The sequence below is a fragment of the Mustelus asterias genome, chromosome 11 (genome assembly GCF_964213995.1).
Source record: "Mustelus asterias chromosome 11, sMusAst1.hap1.1, whole genome shotgun sequence".
Lineage (NCBI taxonomy): Eukaryota > Metazoa > Chordata > Chondrichthyes > Carcharhiniformes > Triakidae > Mustelus > Mustelus asterias.
In genome coordinates this window covers 108,596,985-108,612,690 of record NC_135811.1, presented here as the reverse complement: position 1 = coordinate 108,612,690, position 15,706 = coordinate 108,596,985, and the positions used below count along the sequence as shown (strand labels likewise).

General features: G+C 45.7%; 1 protein-coding gene across 1 annotated transcript; it reads left to right on the top strand.

Moving 5' to 3' along the window:
• The first annotated feature begins 2,994 nt into the window (after positions 1 to 2,994).
• pnpo (pyridoxamine 5'-phosphate oxidase) lies at positions 2,995 to 14,047 on the top strand. Its single transcript, XM_078224254.1, has 7 exons — positions 2,995 to 3,234; positions 7,186 to 7,310; positions 8,235 to 8,334; positions 8,834 to 8,887; positions 9,750 to 9,878; positions 12,575 to 12,645; positions 13,550 to 14,047. Exons 1-7 carry the CDS (start codon positions 3,046 to 3,048, stop codon positions 13,713 to 13,715), a joined length of 834 nt encoding a protein of 277 aa, XP_078080380.1. The 5' UTR covers positions 2,995 to 3,045; the 3' UTR covers positions 13,716 to 14,047.
• The last annotated feature ends 1,659 nt before the right edge of the window (positions 14,048 to 15,706 follow it).

The following is a 15,706-nucleotide window of genomic DNA, read 5'->3' as shown; positions in this document are numbered from 1 at the left end:
AAATCCTCTCTGAATCTTCTGCCCCTCACCCTAAAACTCTGCCCCCTCCCCCTTGTGATTGACCCCTCAACCAAGTGGAACCGCTCCTCCCTGCTCACCCTGTCCATACTCGGGGTCACTTTACTTGTTTTTCTCTCAAAGAGAGGAACTCTCTTCCTGAAAATGTTGTGGGAGTAGAGACAGAGGTGAATAATTTCTGGCTCAGCAAAGGGGGGTGATAGGTTATGTGTGTGTGTGGGGGGGGGGGGGGGGGGGGGGGTTGGGGGCAGGAGGTAGGCGGGAGATTAGCAGTTATTATCAGATCAGCCATGACTTTTCTGAATGATGGGGCAGGCTTGAGGGGCTGAATGGCCTACTCCTTGTCCTTGTTCATATGGTAAGAAGTCTCACAACACCAGGTTAAAGTCCAACAGGTTTATGTGGTAGCAAAAGCCACCAGCTTTTGCTACCAAATAAACCTGTTGGACTTTAACCTGGTGTTGTGAGACTTCTTACTGTGTTTACCCCAGTCCAACGCTAGCATCTCCACATCTTGTTCATGTGTACATGGATCAGAAAAATGCCAGATTATTAAAGAAAACATGCAAGATATACCAGAAGGGGCAGTGGAAGTAGATTCAATAGCAACTTTCAAACGTTAATTCAATGAAATACTCAAAGGGGAGAAAAATTACAAGCAAGGCGGGGGAGTGTGATTAATTGGCTAGCGCTTTCACATGCCCAGCACAGGTATGATGGGCTGAATGGTTCTCTGCATCTGATCAGTGGAAAGCCAGATCCACTTTTGTCTCTGGAATTTTAGACCTTGGAACTCAGTTAATGGTAGTGCTTTGGGGAGAGTTATAGAACAAAGAGATCGGGGGGTACAGGTTCCTAGCTCCTTGAAAGTGGAGTCATGAGGGACAGGCTGGTGAAGAAGGCATTCGGCATGCTTGGTTTCATTGGTCAGAACATTGAATACAGGAGTTGGGACGTCTTGTTGAAGTTGCATAAGACATTGGTAAGGCCACACTTGAAATACGGTGCATAGTTCTGGTCACCCTATTATAGAAAGGATATTATTAAACTATAAAGAGTGCAGAAAAGATTTACTAGGATGCTGCCGGGACTTGATGGGTTGAGTTATAAGGAGAGGCTGGATAAACTGGGACTGTTTTCCCTGGAGTGTAGAGGGTTTAGGGGTGATCTTATAGAGGTCTATGAAATAATGAGGGACATAGATAAGGTAGATAGTCAACATCTTTTCCCAAAGGTAGGGGAGTCTAAAACCAGAGGGCATAGGTTTAAGGTGAGAGGGGAGAGATACAAAAGTGTCCAGACGGGCATTTTTTTCACACAGAGGGTGGTGAGTATCTGGAACGAGCTGCCAGAGGTAGTAGTAGAAGTGCGTACAATTTTGTCTTTTAAAAAGCATTTAGACAGTTACATGGGTACGATGGGTATAGAGGGATATGGGCCAAACGTGGGCAATTGGAACTAGCTTGATGATAAAAACTGGGAGGCATGGACAAATTTATTTATTAGTCACAAGTAAGGCTTATATTAACACTGCAATGAAATTACTGTAAAATTCCCCTAGTCACCACAGTCCGGTGCCTATTCAGGTCAGATACAGAGAGTGCCCCCACCCCTCCCCTGCCCAGTCCCCCCCCCTGCCCAATCCCCCCTCCCCTGCCCAGTGCCCCCTCCCCTGCCCAGTCCCCCCCCGCCCAGTCCCCCACCCCTGCCCAGTCCTCCCCCTCTCTCTCTCCCCCCTCTCCCCTTCCCCCCTCCCCTTTCCCCCTCCCCCTCCCCTTCCCCCCTCCCCTTTCCCCCTCCCCCCTCCCCTTCCCCCCTCCCCCCTCCCCCCCTCCCCCCTCCCCCTCCCCCCTCCCCCCTCCCCTTTCCCGCCCCCCTCTCCTTCCCCCTCCCCTTTCCCCCTCCCCTTTCCCCTCCCCCTCCCCTTTCCCCTCCCCCCCTCCACTTTCCCCTCCCCCTCCCCTTTCCCCTCCCCCCTCCCCTTTCCCCTCCCCCCTCCCCTTTCCCCTCCCCCCTCCCCTCTCCCTCCCCTTTCCCCTCCCCTCCCCGGCAGTGAATTCCAGATCGGTTACATTAAGAGAAAGTTTCCTTGTGCCATCTCTGCTTCTTTTGCCAAATGTCTTAATCTGAAATCCAACCTTCTGGTGGAAGGATTCTCCTGATTTACTTTATCAAAGCCTGTAATGAATGTAATCACCTCTATTAAATCTCCCCTTAACCTTCTCTGCTCTAAGGAGAACAATCCCACCTTCTTCCAGTCTCTCCCCACTTACTGAAGTCCCTCACCCCGGGAACATTCTAGAAAATATCCTCCGCACCTTCCCCAAGGCCTTCCCAGAACTGAACACAATCCTCCTCCAGCTGAGGTTTAACCTGTGATTTATAACCGGTTAGAATCATTTATTTGTTCTTGTAATCTCTTCTTTTTAACAGCCCTCCCAATTTGCCCTGGCTTTTACAAAGATTAGTGTGCATGGGGGGGGAATGAATTTGATACATAAAGATTTGATAATCTGCAGAATACTGGTAACAGTTTGGATCTCACTCACTGCCCATTTGTAACAAGTGCTGCTGAGAGATTCACAGAACAACTATAAGACACAGGCCATTCGGCCCATCCAGCCTGCTCAGACATTCAATGAGACTATAACTGATGTGCGATTTTTGCTGATTTCTGTATTCGTGAAGCCTTTTCAAATGATGCCTGAGAATGTTACAATCCAAGTTGCACGAATGGTCTCAATATTCTAGTTTCCAGGGAATTTTCACAGTAACTTCATTGCAGTGTTAATGTAAGCCTACTTGTGACACTAATACATAAACTTAAACTTGACACCCGCGCCTGACACAGCCAGACAGCTCCATTTACCGTTTAATAAATGTGATGATGAGCCGAGTCTGGAAGGTAATGGACGATTTAACGGTGTGTTTGGTTTGAGTGTATGGGAAACTATTTTCTCCGAGAGGATTCACACTGGAGTGTGGGCAGGGACACGCACACAGGGACTCTCCCCCCTTCAGCCTGCGATGTGGGTGACTGACACTCTGAAGATCAGTTTCACGGTGAGTTTCCTCCGACGCTCCACCCACTCTCGGGTCGGGAAGATCGGCAGGTTCCCACCTCCCCGAGCCGGCAACATGTCCTCTTCTTCCTCCTCTCCCGAGCCCAGGTTTGCGGTGGCCGCCATGAGGAAAAGCTACAAATGCGACCAGGAAGTGAGTAGCGAAATGTCACATTCCGACTTGTAACCATTTCTGACCCGCAGTGTATCCATTCAGTGAGCTGTATCCGCGGCCATGGAGCGGTGTTAGCCCCTTTCCACATCCAGCCCTCCAATATCGAAAATATTCCCAGCCATTCCATATCAAATTTCCCCAATTTAAAATAACATGAAGCATCCCCATGGAAAGCCGGTCCACCTGCACTCCCTGTAAACTGGGGAAATTCCGGCTTCATTTTAATTTGCAAACCAGAAACAAATACAGACTGTAACAATATCGTTAATGTGCATTAAAAGGGGTAATGTCTGCGATTAAATAAATGCCTGTCATTTTGATGAATATGGGGAAGCAGCAATGACTCCTTCCTGAGCCGCCACTGTGTCACCAGCAGTCCTTGGAATGACATTCAGTTTGTGTATTATTTTTGTCCCTCTGTATATAGTAAGCAGAGCTTCCAAAATCCTTGCCCTCATTTACAAAATCTATCCCTCACCACCGCAACCTGTGTTTATATAGCGTCTTTAACATTGAAACAAAATGATATAGGAGAAATATAGATAGTCTAAGTGAGTGGGTGAGGGTCTGGCAGATGGAGTACAATGTTGGTAAATGTGAGGTCATCCATTCTGGTAGGAATAACAGCGAAATGGACTATTATTTAAATGGTAAAAAATTGCAGCATGCTGCTGTGCAGAGGGACCTGGGTGTCCTTGTGCAGGAATCTCAAGGAGTTGGTTTGGAGGTGCAGCAGGTAATTAAGAAGGCAAGTGGAATTTTGTCCTTCATGGCTAGAGGGATGGAGTTTAAAAACAGTGAGGTTATGTTGCAGCTGTATAAGGTGCTGGTGAGGCCACACCTGGAGTACTGTGTACGGTTTTAGAACATAGAACATAGAAAAACTACAGCACAAACAGGCCCTTCGGCCCACAAGTTGTGCCGAACACATCCCTACCTTCTAGACCTCCCCAGAAACCCTCCATCCTATTAAGCTCCATGTACTCATCCAGGAGTCTCTTAAAAGACCCTATTGAGTTTGCCTCCACCACCAATGACGGCAGCCGATTCCACTCGCCCACCACCCTCTGTGTGAAAAACTTACCCCTAACATCTCCCCTGTACCTACCCCCCAGCACCCTAAACCTGTGTCCTCTCGTAGCAGACATTTCCACCCTGGGAAAAAGCTTCTGAGAGTCCACCCGATCTATGCCTCTCAACATCTTATAGGTCTATTAGGTCTCCTCTCATCCTTCGTCTCTCCAAGGAGAAAAGACCGAGCTCCCTCAGCCTATCCTCATAAGGCATGCCACTCAATCCAGGCAACATCCTTGTAAATCTCCTCTGCACCCTTTCAATCTTTTCCACATCCTTCCTATAGTGAGGCGACCAGAACTGAGCACAGTACTCCAAGTGGGGTCTGACGAGGGTCTTGTATAGCTCCTTACTTGAGAAAGGATATACTGGCACTGGAGGGGGTGCAGAGGAGATTCACTAGGTTGATTCCGGAGTTGAGGGGGTTGGTTTATGAGGAGAGACTGAGTAGACTGGGGCTATACTCATTGGAATTCAGAAGCATGAGGGGAGATCGTATAGAAACATATAAGATTATGAAGGGAATAGATAAGATAGAAGCAGGGAAGTTGTTTCCACTGGCAGGTGAAACTAGAACTAGGGGGCATAGCCTCAAAATAAGGGGAAGCAGATTTAGGACTGAGTTGAGGAGGAACTTCTTCACACAAAGGGTTGTGAATCTGTGGAATTCCCTGCCCTGTGAAGCAGTTAAGGTTACCTCATTGAATGTTTTTAAGGCAAGGATAGATAAATTTTTGAACAGTAAAGGAATTAAGGGTTATGGTGAGTGGGCGGGTAAGTGGAGCTGAGTCCACAAAAAGATCAGCCATGATCTTATTGAATGGCGGAGCAGGCTCGAGGGGCCAGATGGCCTACTCCTGCTCCTAGTTCTTATGTTCTTATACTAGATATAGGAGGAAGTAAGAAGTCTCACAACACCAGGTTCATGTCACACTACATGTAACCCCCCACCATTTGACCTGGGCTTGCAAAATCCTACTAACTGTCCTGGCTTGAGACAATTCACATCTCTTTAACCTGTGCTTAACCCTCTCTCCACTCGCATTATCTGTCCCTGTAAAGACTTGATTACCTGTAAAGACTCGCATTCCAATTATTGTCTTGCAATTGTGTCTTTGCCTATATATGCCGTGTTTTTGAAACCTACCTCTTCATTCACCTGATGAAGGAGCAGTGCTCCGAAAGCTCGTGATACCAAATAAACCTGTTGAACTTTCACCTGGTGTTGTGAGATTTCTTATGCCCACCCCAGTCCAACGGCGGCATCTCCACATCATAGATATAGGAGGACAGGTGACCAAAAGATTGATTAAAATGATAGATTTTAAGGACTGTCTTATAGGTGGTGAGAGGATTAGGGAGGGAGTTCCAGTCTGTAGGGTTGTGGCAACTGAAGCTACCACCACCAATAGCAGAGAGAATAGAAATGGGGGTGGCAGAATAGACCAGAACTGAGCACAGATCTCCCAGGATTGGAAGAGGTTGCAGGGACAGAGGGGGTGAGGCCATGAAAAGTGTTTAATGGAGGATGAGAATTTGAAAATTGAGGCATTGCCAGACCAAGAGGCATCAAAGTAAAGGGGGTGATAAGATGAACAGGACTTGGCGTCAGTTTGGATGACAGCAGCAGGGTTTTGGATGGGCTGACATTTCTGCAAGTTGGAGGACAGCGTTGGAGTCATCAAGTCTGAAGGTTACAAAAGCGAGTTTCAGAGTTTCAGCAACAGAGGAACGGAAGTAAGGAATAAGAACTGTCAGTTTAATATCTCATCAGAAACACAGCATGGCAATGCTGGCACTAGCAATGTGAGTGTAGATTTAATGTGCAAGTCTTGGAGTGGGATTTGAACTCTCAATCTTGTGATTTAGTCGTGTACCCACTGCCTATTAACCCATAGTAAATAAAGTCGTCACAGTCCCAGGTGACCATAGGTTGACTGGTGGTGATTTAACCTGAGGGTCACTGCACCTCAGGCAAGGGGCAAGGTTGAGAAGGCGGGGCCTTCATGAATAACCTCAGCTGGTACGAGAATTGAACCCAAGCTGCAGACGTCGCTCTGCATCACTAACCAACTGTTCAGCCAACTGAGTTAAACTGACCCTCTGCCCCACACCCCCCATATAGCAAATATAAAGTCATGGATTGTGGACTTAGTGTCACTGCTGTACAAGACTATACATTATAGTCACTGCGTTCATTTGTGAAATCATTTTCTTTCATTTCACCTTCTTATAACCTCACATTATAATTTTACTATTTTTATATAATTCTGCCCGTATTAGCCCGTATGATTTTTTTTACAATGTGGATCAGTTTTCACACTGTTTAGTAAGAAGCCTGTTCTCTATCTGATATCTGCGGTCCTGACACACAAACTGTTAACGTTAAGGATTAGCAAACTGGAGGAGGCACAAACACAGCTCAAATACACATCTGTATGTTTCAACCCAGAACAAGGGGGGCATCGCCTTCAGGGGTGACGTCAGGAAGCACATCTTCACACAAAGGAAAGTGCTGTTATAACATAAGAAATAGGGTCAGGATTAGACCATTCGGCCCATTGAGGCTCCTCTGTCATTCAATATGATCATGGCTGATCCTGGGCTTCAACTCCATTTCCCCGCCCACTCTCCCAATCCCCTAATTCCCTGAGAGACCAAAATAATCACACATTTCGGAAGTAACTTCACCACCACCAGGTTTATTGAGAATTGGCAGGAAATGTACCCTCACCAAGGTCACCCGCAGCTCAGGGCTAAACAAACTTTAAAAAAGTTACACATGGATCCAGCTGACAATCTGCAATTCCTTGGTGTGTGTGTGTATAATGATATCTCTCTCTCTCTTTTCCCCAGGCTTTTGAAGAGAACCAGCTCATTTCTCTGGACCCCATGAAGCAATTTGCGGACTGGTTTGAAGCAGCCACAAAATGTCCATCGATCCAAGAAGCCAACGCCATGTGTCTGGCCACCTGCACCAAGTAACCACCCTCGCCAATCTCTTGGCTAAAACTAAGGGAGTATCTCCAAATGTTCACCAAAAAGTCTGAAGCAGAGTTAGCTTTTCAAATTGGGTTTTCCCACCGAACCGATGCAATTTAAAATGCTGTGACACAGGATGAGAGCTCGCTGTCTGATATTCCATTAAATTAGTTAAAAATGGCCAATGAGCAATTTTATACCTCTGCAATAATGGGGTCTGTTACTAACAGAGGAAGTGTGGGATACAGAGGGGTGGGGTGAGACCAAGGCAGGAAGATGTAATTAGAGTTGAAAGAGGATCCTATGGAATATAAACATCCACACAAACCAGACAGGCTGAATGGTCTGTTTGCTTTGATGTAGAGGTTATCTTAAATTTTTATGGGAACTCAGACCACACTTAGAATAGAATCATAGAATCCTTACACTGCAGGAGGAGGCCATTCAGCCCATCAAGCCTGCACCGACAACAATCGCACCCAGGCCCTATACCTGCAAGCCCATCTATCTAACCTGCTAGTCCCCCTGATACTAAGGGGCAATTTAGCATGGCCAATCAACCTAACCCACACATCTTTGGAGTGTGGGAGGAAACTGGAGCACCGGAGGAAACCCACGCAGACACGGGGAGAATGTGCAAACTCCACACACACAGTGACCAGAGGCCAGAATCGAACCTGGGTCCCTGGTGCTGTGAAGCAGCAGTGCTAACCACTGTGCCACCGTGCTGCCTCTCTGAAGGAGGGAGGAAATTAGTGGGAGAGGATCGGAAATGTTGGGAAGAAGGAAATAAGATGAATAATTTTTTAACTGATTTGATAAGAAGGGGAGTGTTTGCATTTCTCTCTCTGGAGAGATAGAGAGATGGGATTGAAAAACAGGTTGTAGTTGTGTCAGATTCACTGTTTCTGCATCTTTTCCAGGGAGGGAAAACCTTCTGCTCGAATGTTGCTTCTGAAAGGATTTGGACCCGAGGGATTCAAATTCTACACTAACTATGAGAGCAAGAAAGGGAGGGAGCTGGTGAGTACAGCCTCGTAAAAGGATCAGCAACGAGAGAGGGCACAGACTTAAAGTGATTTGCAAAAGAAGCAAATGTGACTTAAAAACAAAAACCTTTTCACACAGCGAGTGGTTTGGGTCTGGAATGCGCTGCCTGGGAGTGTGGTGGAAGCAGGTCCAATCAAGGCATTCAACAGGACATTCAATGGCTATCTGAATCAAAACAATGTGCGCGGAATGGGAAAAGGCTGGGGAATGGCACTAAGTCATAATGCTCATTTGGAGAGATGACGCAGACTCGATGGGCCAAATGGCCTCCTCCTGCGCTGTAAGAATTCTGTGACCTGATTGGTCACCTCCACGGAAATTGCAAATACAATCCTCATTATCAACTTGCTTACACTTCCCCTTTTCTTGTAACATCCACATTACAATGTTACATATTTTGACCATCAGTGTCTATTGATTGTGAGTTAAGGACAGAATCACACAACATCTAAACATTTCTATTATTCTCTAGGAGACTAATCCATTTGCCGCAATTGTTTTTTACTGGGAGGCCCTGAATAGGCAAGTACGTCCTTATTTACATATTTGCTCATTATTTTTATTGTGCTTTACTTTCGTTCCCAAGTTTAATTCTGATGAAAGGTCATTAACTTAATACGTTAACTCTGTTTCTCACCCCACAGATGCTGCCAGACCTGCTGGGTATTTCCAACATTTTCTGTTTTTATGTAACTCCTCCCAGCTGTGCTTGATAAAAGGACCTTACATTTATATAATGTCTTCCATATTCTCAGGTTGTTAAAGTTTATTTATTAGTCATAAGTAGGCTTGCATTAACACTGCAATGATGTTACTGTGAAAATCCCCTAGAAAGTGAGCACCAGTTTTACTGAGACTGGTTGAGGAATAAATATTAAGTGTAGGATACCAGGAAAAACATCCCCGCTCTTCTTCGAATCGTGTCACCTTATCTTTAACAGGCACAGAGCAAACGGGGCCTTGGTTTATCAGTTAATGTGCAAGATAATGCAGCACTCCCTCAGTATTACACTGGTGTGTCAGTCTGGATTAGGTATTTATGTCCTGGCTGAAGAAGGGCTTGAATCCATGAGATTTTGACTCGAGGTGAGAATGCTTCCCACAGAGCCAATTCTAGTTACCTGGTAGGAGGCACTACAACTGTCACACTGTGCAGGGAAGGAAAAATAAATCATTCAGGCCCTGATCACCAACCAATCAACCGCTGCGTTCTGTGGAGCAGTTCTGATGAAAAGTTGCAGATCTGAAATATTAACTGGTATTGCTGCCAGACCTGCAGATTATTTCCAGCATTTCCTCTTTTTATTTACTCAGTCTGTGAGTACATTGACCATGTTGCTGCCACCATTGCTATAAAGGGAATTGACCAGTATGTTCTCTCCGCACAGGTACGTATCGAAGGCCATGTGACCAAGTTATTGGACAAGGAGGCTGAGGAATACTTCCATTCCCGGCCCAAGAGTAGCCAGATCGGTGCTGCAGTCAGCCATCAGAGCACAGTGATCCCTGACCGAGAGGTATGTGCGCAGAACCATGTCAGTCTCGATTGTGGAGTGTGTAACAGAACAAGGTCATAAAACCAATCCCTCCCATAGCTTTATTCTATCATAAACCCTAGCCACCCAACTGATTTCCTGGTTTGAAGTTCAGTATGAACATTCCCTGATGCCTGAGGGAATTGTGCAAAAACACCAGAGTATGAAATCGCTCTCAGCTCGAATATTCATAGAATTTCAACAGTGCAGAAGGAGGCCATTCAGCCCATTGACCACAATCCCACCCATATTCCCATAACCCCACATATTTAACCTGCGAATCTCCCTGACCCTAAAGGGCAATTTAGCATGGCCAATCCACCTAACCTGCACATCTTTGGACTTTGGGAGGAAACCCACGCAGACACATAGAGTCATAGAGGTTTACAGCATGGAAACAGGCCCTTTGGCCCAGCTTGTCCATGCCGCCCTTTTTTTTTAAACCCCTAAGCTAATCCCAATTGCCCGCATTTAGCCCATATCCCTCTATACCCATCTTACCCATGTAACTGTCGTAATGCTTTTTAAAAGACAAAATTGTACCCGCCTATACTACTACCTCTGGCAGCTTGTTCCAGACACTCACCACCCTCTGTGTGAAACAATTGCCCCTCTGGACCTTTTTGTATCTCTCCCCTCTCACCTTAAACCTGCGCCCTCTAGTTTTAGACTCCCCTACCTTTGGGGAGAATGTGCAAACTCCACACAGACCCAAGCCGGGAATCGAACCCGGGTCCCTGGAGTTGAGAGGCAGCAGTGCTAAGCACTGTGCCACCCCTATAAGCCTGGGTCTGCTACACTGCACAAATACCATTACCTATTCCTCCCTACCTCCCTTCTCATCAGTCCGTGTTCACCTCCTGTCCCAGCCCCAGGTAGTCATCGGCAATCTCCACTTCTCAATTTCAACCAGTGACAGGAGTCATTTTCCATTCCCCCCCCTTCCCCCCCCCCCCCCCCCTTTTCAGTATCTGATTGTTGTGTTACCAAGGAGACATATTTTATACTTTTCCTGTTGAGGATCCTGTGCAAAGGGAATGTGAGGTTAATGATTGAACGAGCTGGTGTTCTATAAATTCAGTAAATTATTCACTAGATTTAATGATGGTTTTCCCATCGCTCACCCAAACAAAGGAAATGAACATCAGATTTGGAGGATGTTCTACCACTCAGTTCACGGCTGATCTGAATCTTAACTCCATTTACCAGCCGTCGTTCTGTAATTCTTAATAATCTTCACTGACAAAATCTGTCGGATTTTATCCCAGTTTTGCAATTTTACACTGACCGCCCTCCCGGTCTCGGCATCTTCCTTGAGGGTGAAAATGTCAAACTTCCCCCATCCTTTCTGTGAAGAAATGACTCGAGATGTCAATCCTCAATTGCCTGGCTCTAATTTTGAAATTGTGCCCTCTTCCTCTGGTATCTTCTATCCACCCTAATACTTTCTATCCACCCGATCAAATCTTTTAATCATCCTAAAGCCTCAATAAGGTCATCCCTCTAATCTTCCACATTCAAGAGGATCATCTATTTCACCTGTCTTTAGAATTAGAGAAAACGCTGGAAAATCTCAGCAGGTCTGGCAGCATCTCTGTCCACACTTCCCGCTGCCTCGGCAAAGCAGCCACGCACCCCGGACATTCTCTCTTCCACCTTCTTCCTTCGGGAAAAAGATACAAAAGTCTGAGGTCATGTACCGACAAACTCAAGAACAGCTTCTTCCCTGCTGCTGTCAGACTTTTGAATGGGCCTACCTTGCATTAAGTTGATCTTTCGCTACACCCAGCTATGACTGTAACACTACATTCTGCACTCTCTCATTTCCTTCTCTATGAACGGTATGTTTTGTCATAGCGCGCAAGAAACAATACTTTTCACTGTATGTTAATACATGTGACAATAATGAATCAAATCAAATCAAATCAAAGCATCTGTAAGGAGAGAAAAGAGCTGACGTTTTGAGTCCAGATGACCATTTGTCAAAGCTTTCAGCTGAAAGCTTTGACAAAGGGTCATCTGGACTCGAAATGTCAGCTTTTTTCTCTCCTTACAGATGCTGCCAGACCTGCTGAGATTTTCCAGCATTTTCTCTTTTGGTTTCAAATTCCAGCATCCGCAGTAATTTGCTTTTGTCTTTAGAATTAACTGTTTTCGCCCCAGTATTATTCTGGCAAACCTGCCCTGCTTCCCCTTCAAGATGAACATATCCTCACATCAGAAATAGGCATTGGCCATTCCAACACTGCTCTGTCATTCAACAAGATCTTCACCACAGCTGCACCTTTCCGCAACAACCCCGCGTTCAATATCCAATAGTATGTTGATTTCTGTCTTGAATGTAGTCAATAACAGAACATTCACAGCTCTCTACAATAGAATCAACTCTTTGAGTGAAGAAATTCCTCCTCATCTCAGTCCCAAATGTCCAACCTTTTCAAACTCCCAAGCAAGGGGAAACAGCCTCTCAGCATCAACCCTGTCAAGCCCTCTCAAAATCTTATGGTTCAATGAGATCGCCAAACTGGAGAGGATATAGAGCTATTCCACTCAATCTCTCCTTGTAGGAGAGTATCTCAGTATCCTTCCTGAGGAGCAGTTGAAGCAACAGAAATCATTACTTGAGACCTTTATGGTTCTCCCAGTCTGATATCTGTTTAACTCTCTTCTCTTTGCAGTTTCTCAGGAAGAAGAATGCTCAGTTAGAGGAACTCTACAAAGAGAGGGAGGTGCCAAAGCCTGAGTACTGGTGAGTATCAGCCAAAAGATGACTGAGTGACACTCTTGCTTCTGGGGTTATGGTCTATGTAGCGATCATGTTACTGGACTAGTAAGTCTGAATTCAAAACCTACAATAATCCTGAAAATTCAGTATAAAAGAAACTGGCTATCTATTGTTGTAAAAAGCCAATTCTTTCACTATTTCCCAGGTAGGGAAGACAACCTGCCATTTTAAGTCTACACCTCATAGTATCACAGAGCTGATTCTATGCTTGAGAGTTAGGGAGGGTCAGGACCGTAACTTTGACCTCTCCTGGCTGAGCAGTATTTTTTGCATATATTAGTGTGCATACATTAATGTACAGATTTATAATAGTAATTCATCCAAAAGGAAATTCAAGAGAAATTTCTTTACATAGAGAATGGTTAGAATGTGAAGCTCACTACCAGCTGGAGTAGTGGCAAATTCTAGATGCATTTAAAGGGAAGTTAGACTTGTACATGAGGGAGAAAGGAATAGGAGTCTTCTGAAGAAGACTGGGAGGAGATTCATATAGAGGCCCGGTGGCACAGCGGTTAGCACTGCTGCCTCACGGCGCCAAGGACCTGGGTTCGATTCCCCGGCTTGGGTCACTGCGTGGAGTTTGCATGTTCTCCCCGTGTCTGTGTGGGTTTCCTCCAGCTCCGGTTTCCTCCCACAGTCCAAAGATGTGCGGTTAGGTGGATTGGCTCTGCTAAATTGCCCCTTAGTGTCAGGGGATCTAGCTAGGGTAAATGCATGGGATTATGGGATAGGGCCTGTGTGGGATTGTAGGGATTCTATGATGATTCTATGATTACTAGAATAAACACTGACATTGACCAGATGGGCCAAATGGCCTGATTCTGTGCTGTACGTTTCTTGTAACTCTATCTGTGCTGTTGTTTTGAAGGGGAGGATATCTGCTGGAACCCAACACTATTGAGTTTTGGCAAGGCCAGACCAACCGCTTGCACGACCGAATCCTGTTCCAGCGTTTGAAGGAAGGGAATGTTCCGGACATTTCCATGATTCACAAGGCTGATGGTGATTGGGTGTTTAAAAGACTATCACCCTGACCGATGCCACAACCTTTGGAATTCAATCTTCAAATCATTCCTCATTCCAATCGGAGAATAATGGATTTCTCTTCCAAATTCTTCAAGCACTGACGCGTTTCACATCAGATTGTTGTTTGAAATCAAAGATGACAATAGGAACAGACCTTCCAATCCACTCTATTTTGCAAATGCCTACATTTTTAATCTTTACTTTGGAATTGCACATCAGTTATTCCACACCCCAAGGGTGCAGCACTGGGGATTGTTGGCAAACCCAGCCCAGGTTACCTTCTTCTCCCGGCTGACCGAAACCAAGCTCTCTCCCAGAGATTAAATTCACTTTCTCCGTTGCTGTGGTATCTCGAGACTCAATATTCTCCAACTGACATTATTGACTGTAGAGCAGACCAGTGGGTGTATTGTAATGCAGGATACTCTGGGAAATTCACTTCTTATTCAGTTACCAGATACAATCAATGAGGAAATTGTGGTGCTCCAACAACAACTTGCATTTATATAGCACCCTCATTGTAGCAAAAGCATTCCAAGGAGTTCATCAGGAGTGCGACCAGACAAAAATTTGACACTGAGCCACTTAACCATATAAAATCCTGATGGGACTGGACAGGCTAGATATGGGAAGAATGTTCCCGATGTTAGGGGAGAAAAAAACCAGAGGGCATGGGTTAAGGGTGAAAGGAGAAAAGTTTAAAGGGAATATTAGGGGGGGCTTCTTCACGCAGAGAGTGGTGGGAGTGTGGAATGAGATGCCGGATAAAGTGGTAAATGCGGGGTCACTTTTAACATTTAAGAAAAACTTGGACGGGTTCATGGATGAGAGGGGTGTGGAGGGATATGGTCCAAGTGCAGGTCAGTGGGACTAGGCATAAAATGGTTCGGCACAGACAAGAGGGGCCAAAAGGCCTGTTTCTGAGCTGTAATTTTCTATGGTTCTATGGTTGGGGAAGTGCAGAATTCGGGGTCGCAGTCTAAGAATAAGGGGTAAGCCATTCAGGACTGAGAAGAGGAAGAACTTCTTCACTGAGTTGTGAAGCTGTGGAATTCTCTCCCACAGAAAGCTGTTGGGGGCAGTTCGTTACATATGGTCAAGAGGGAGCTGGACGTGGCCCTTGTGGCTAAAGGGATCAAGGGGTATGGAGAGAAAGTGGGAGTGGGATACTGAAAGCGCATGATCAGCCATGATCATATTGAATGGTGGAGCAGGCTCGAAGGGCCAAATGGCCTCCTCCTGCTCCTATTTTCTATGTTTCTGTTTCTAAAGAAATATCAGGTTTTAAAGAACGTTTCAAAGGAGGGGAAAGAGGTTTAGAAATGGAGAAATTTACAGAGGGAATTCCTGAGTTCAGGGTCTTGGCAGCTGAAGGCGTGGCTGGTAAAGGAGGAATGATTAACATCGGCGGGGTGTACGGATATGCCCTTATGGGCAAGACCCAGATCCATGGTTCCCCAACGCATTTGACTTATCTTCGCTGCTTGGCTAAATCTTTAACCGCCAACAATATTTTTGTTTGGGTGGGCAGGTGTATTTAGTGATTAGCTTGAGGGGAATGGGGAACAGTTAGATTTTCTTACAAAAGAGAGTTTGATTGATGGCTTTTTTAAAAAAAATGTTTTACTCCATTCTTAAAGCTACAAAGCTCAGAGCGGACCGGGCACGAGATCCAAGCTGACAAGATAAGGTATTAAGACCATAAGACCATAAGACATAGGAGCGGAAGTAAGGCCATTCGGCCCATCGAGTCCACTCCACCATTCAATCATGGTTGATTTCAACTCCATTTACCCGCTCTCTCCCCATAGCCCTTAATTCCTCGAGAAATCAAGAATTTATCAATTTCTGTCTTGAAGACGCTCAACGTCTCGGCCTCCACAGCCCTCTGTGGCAATGAATTCCACAGACCCACCACTCTCTGGCTGAAGAAATTTCTCCTCATCTCTGTTCTAAAGTGACTCCCTTTTATTCTAAGGCTGTGCCCCCGCGTCCTAGT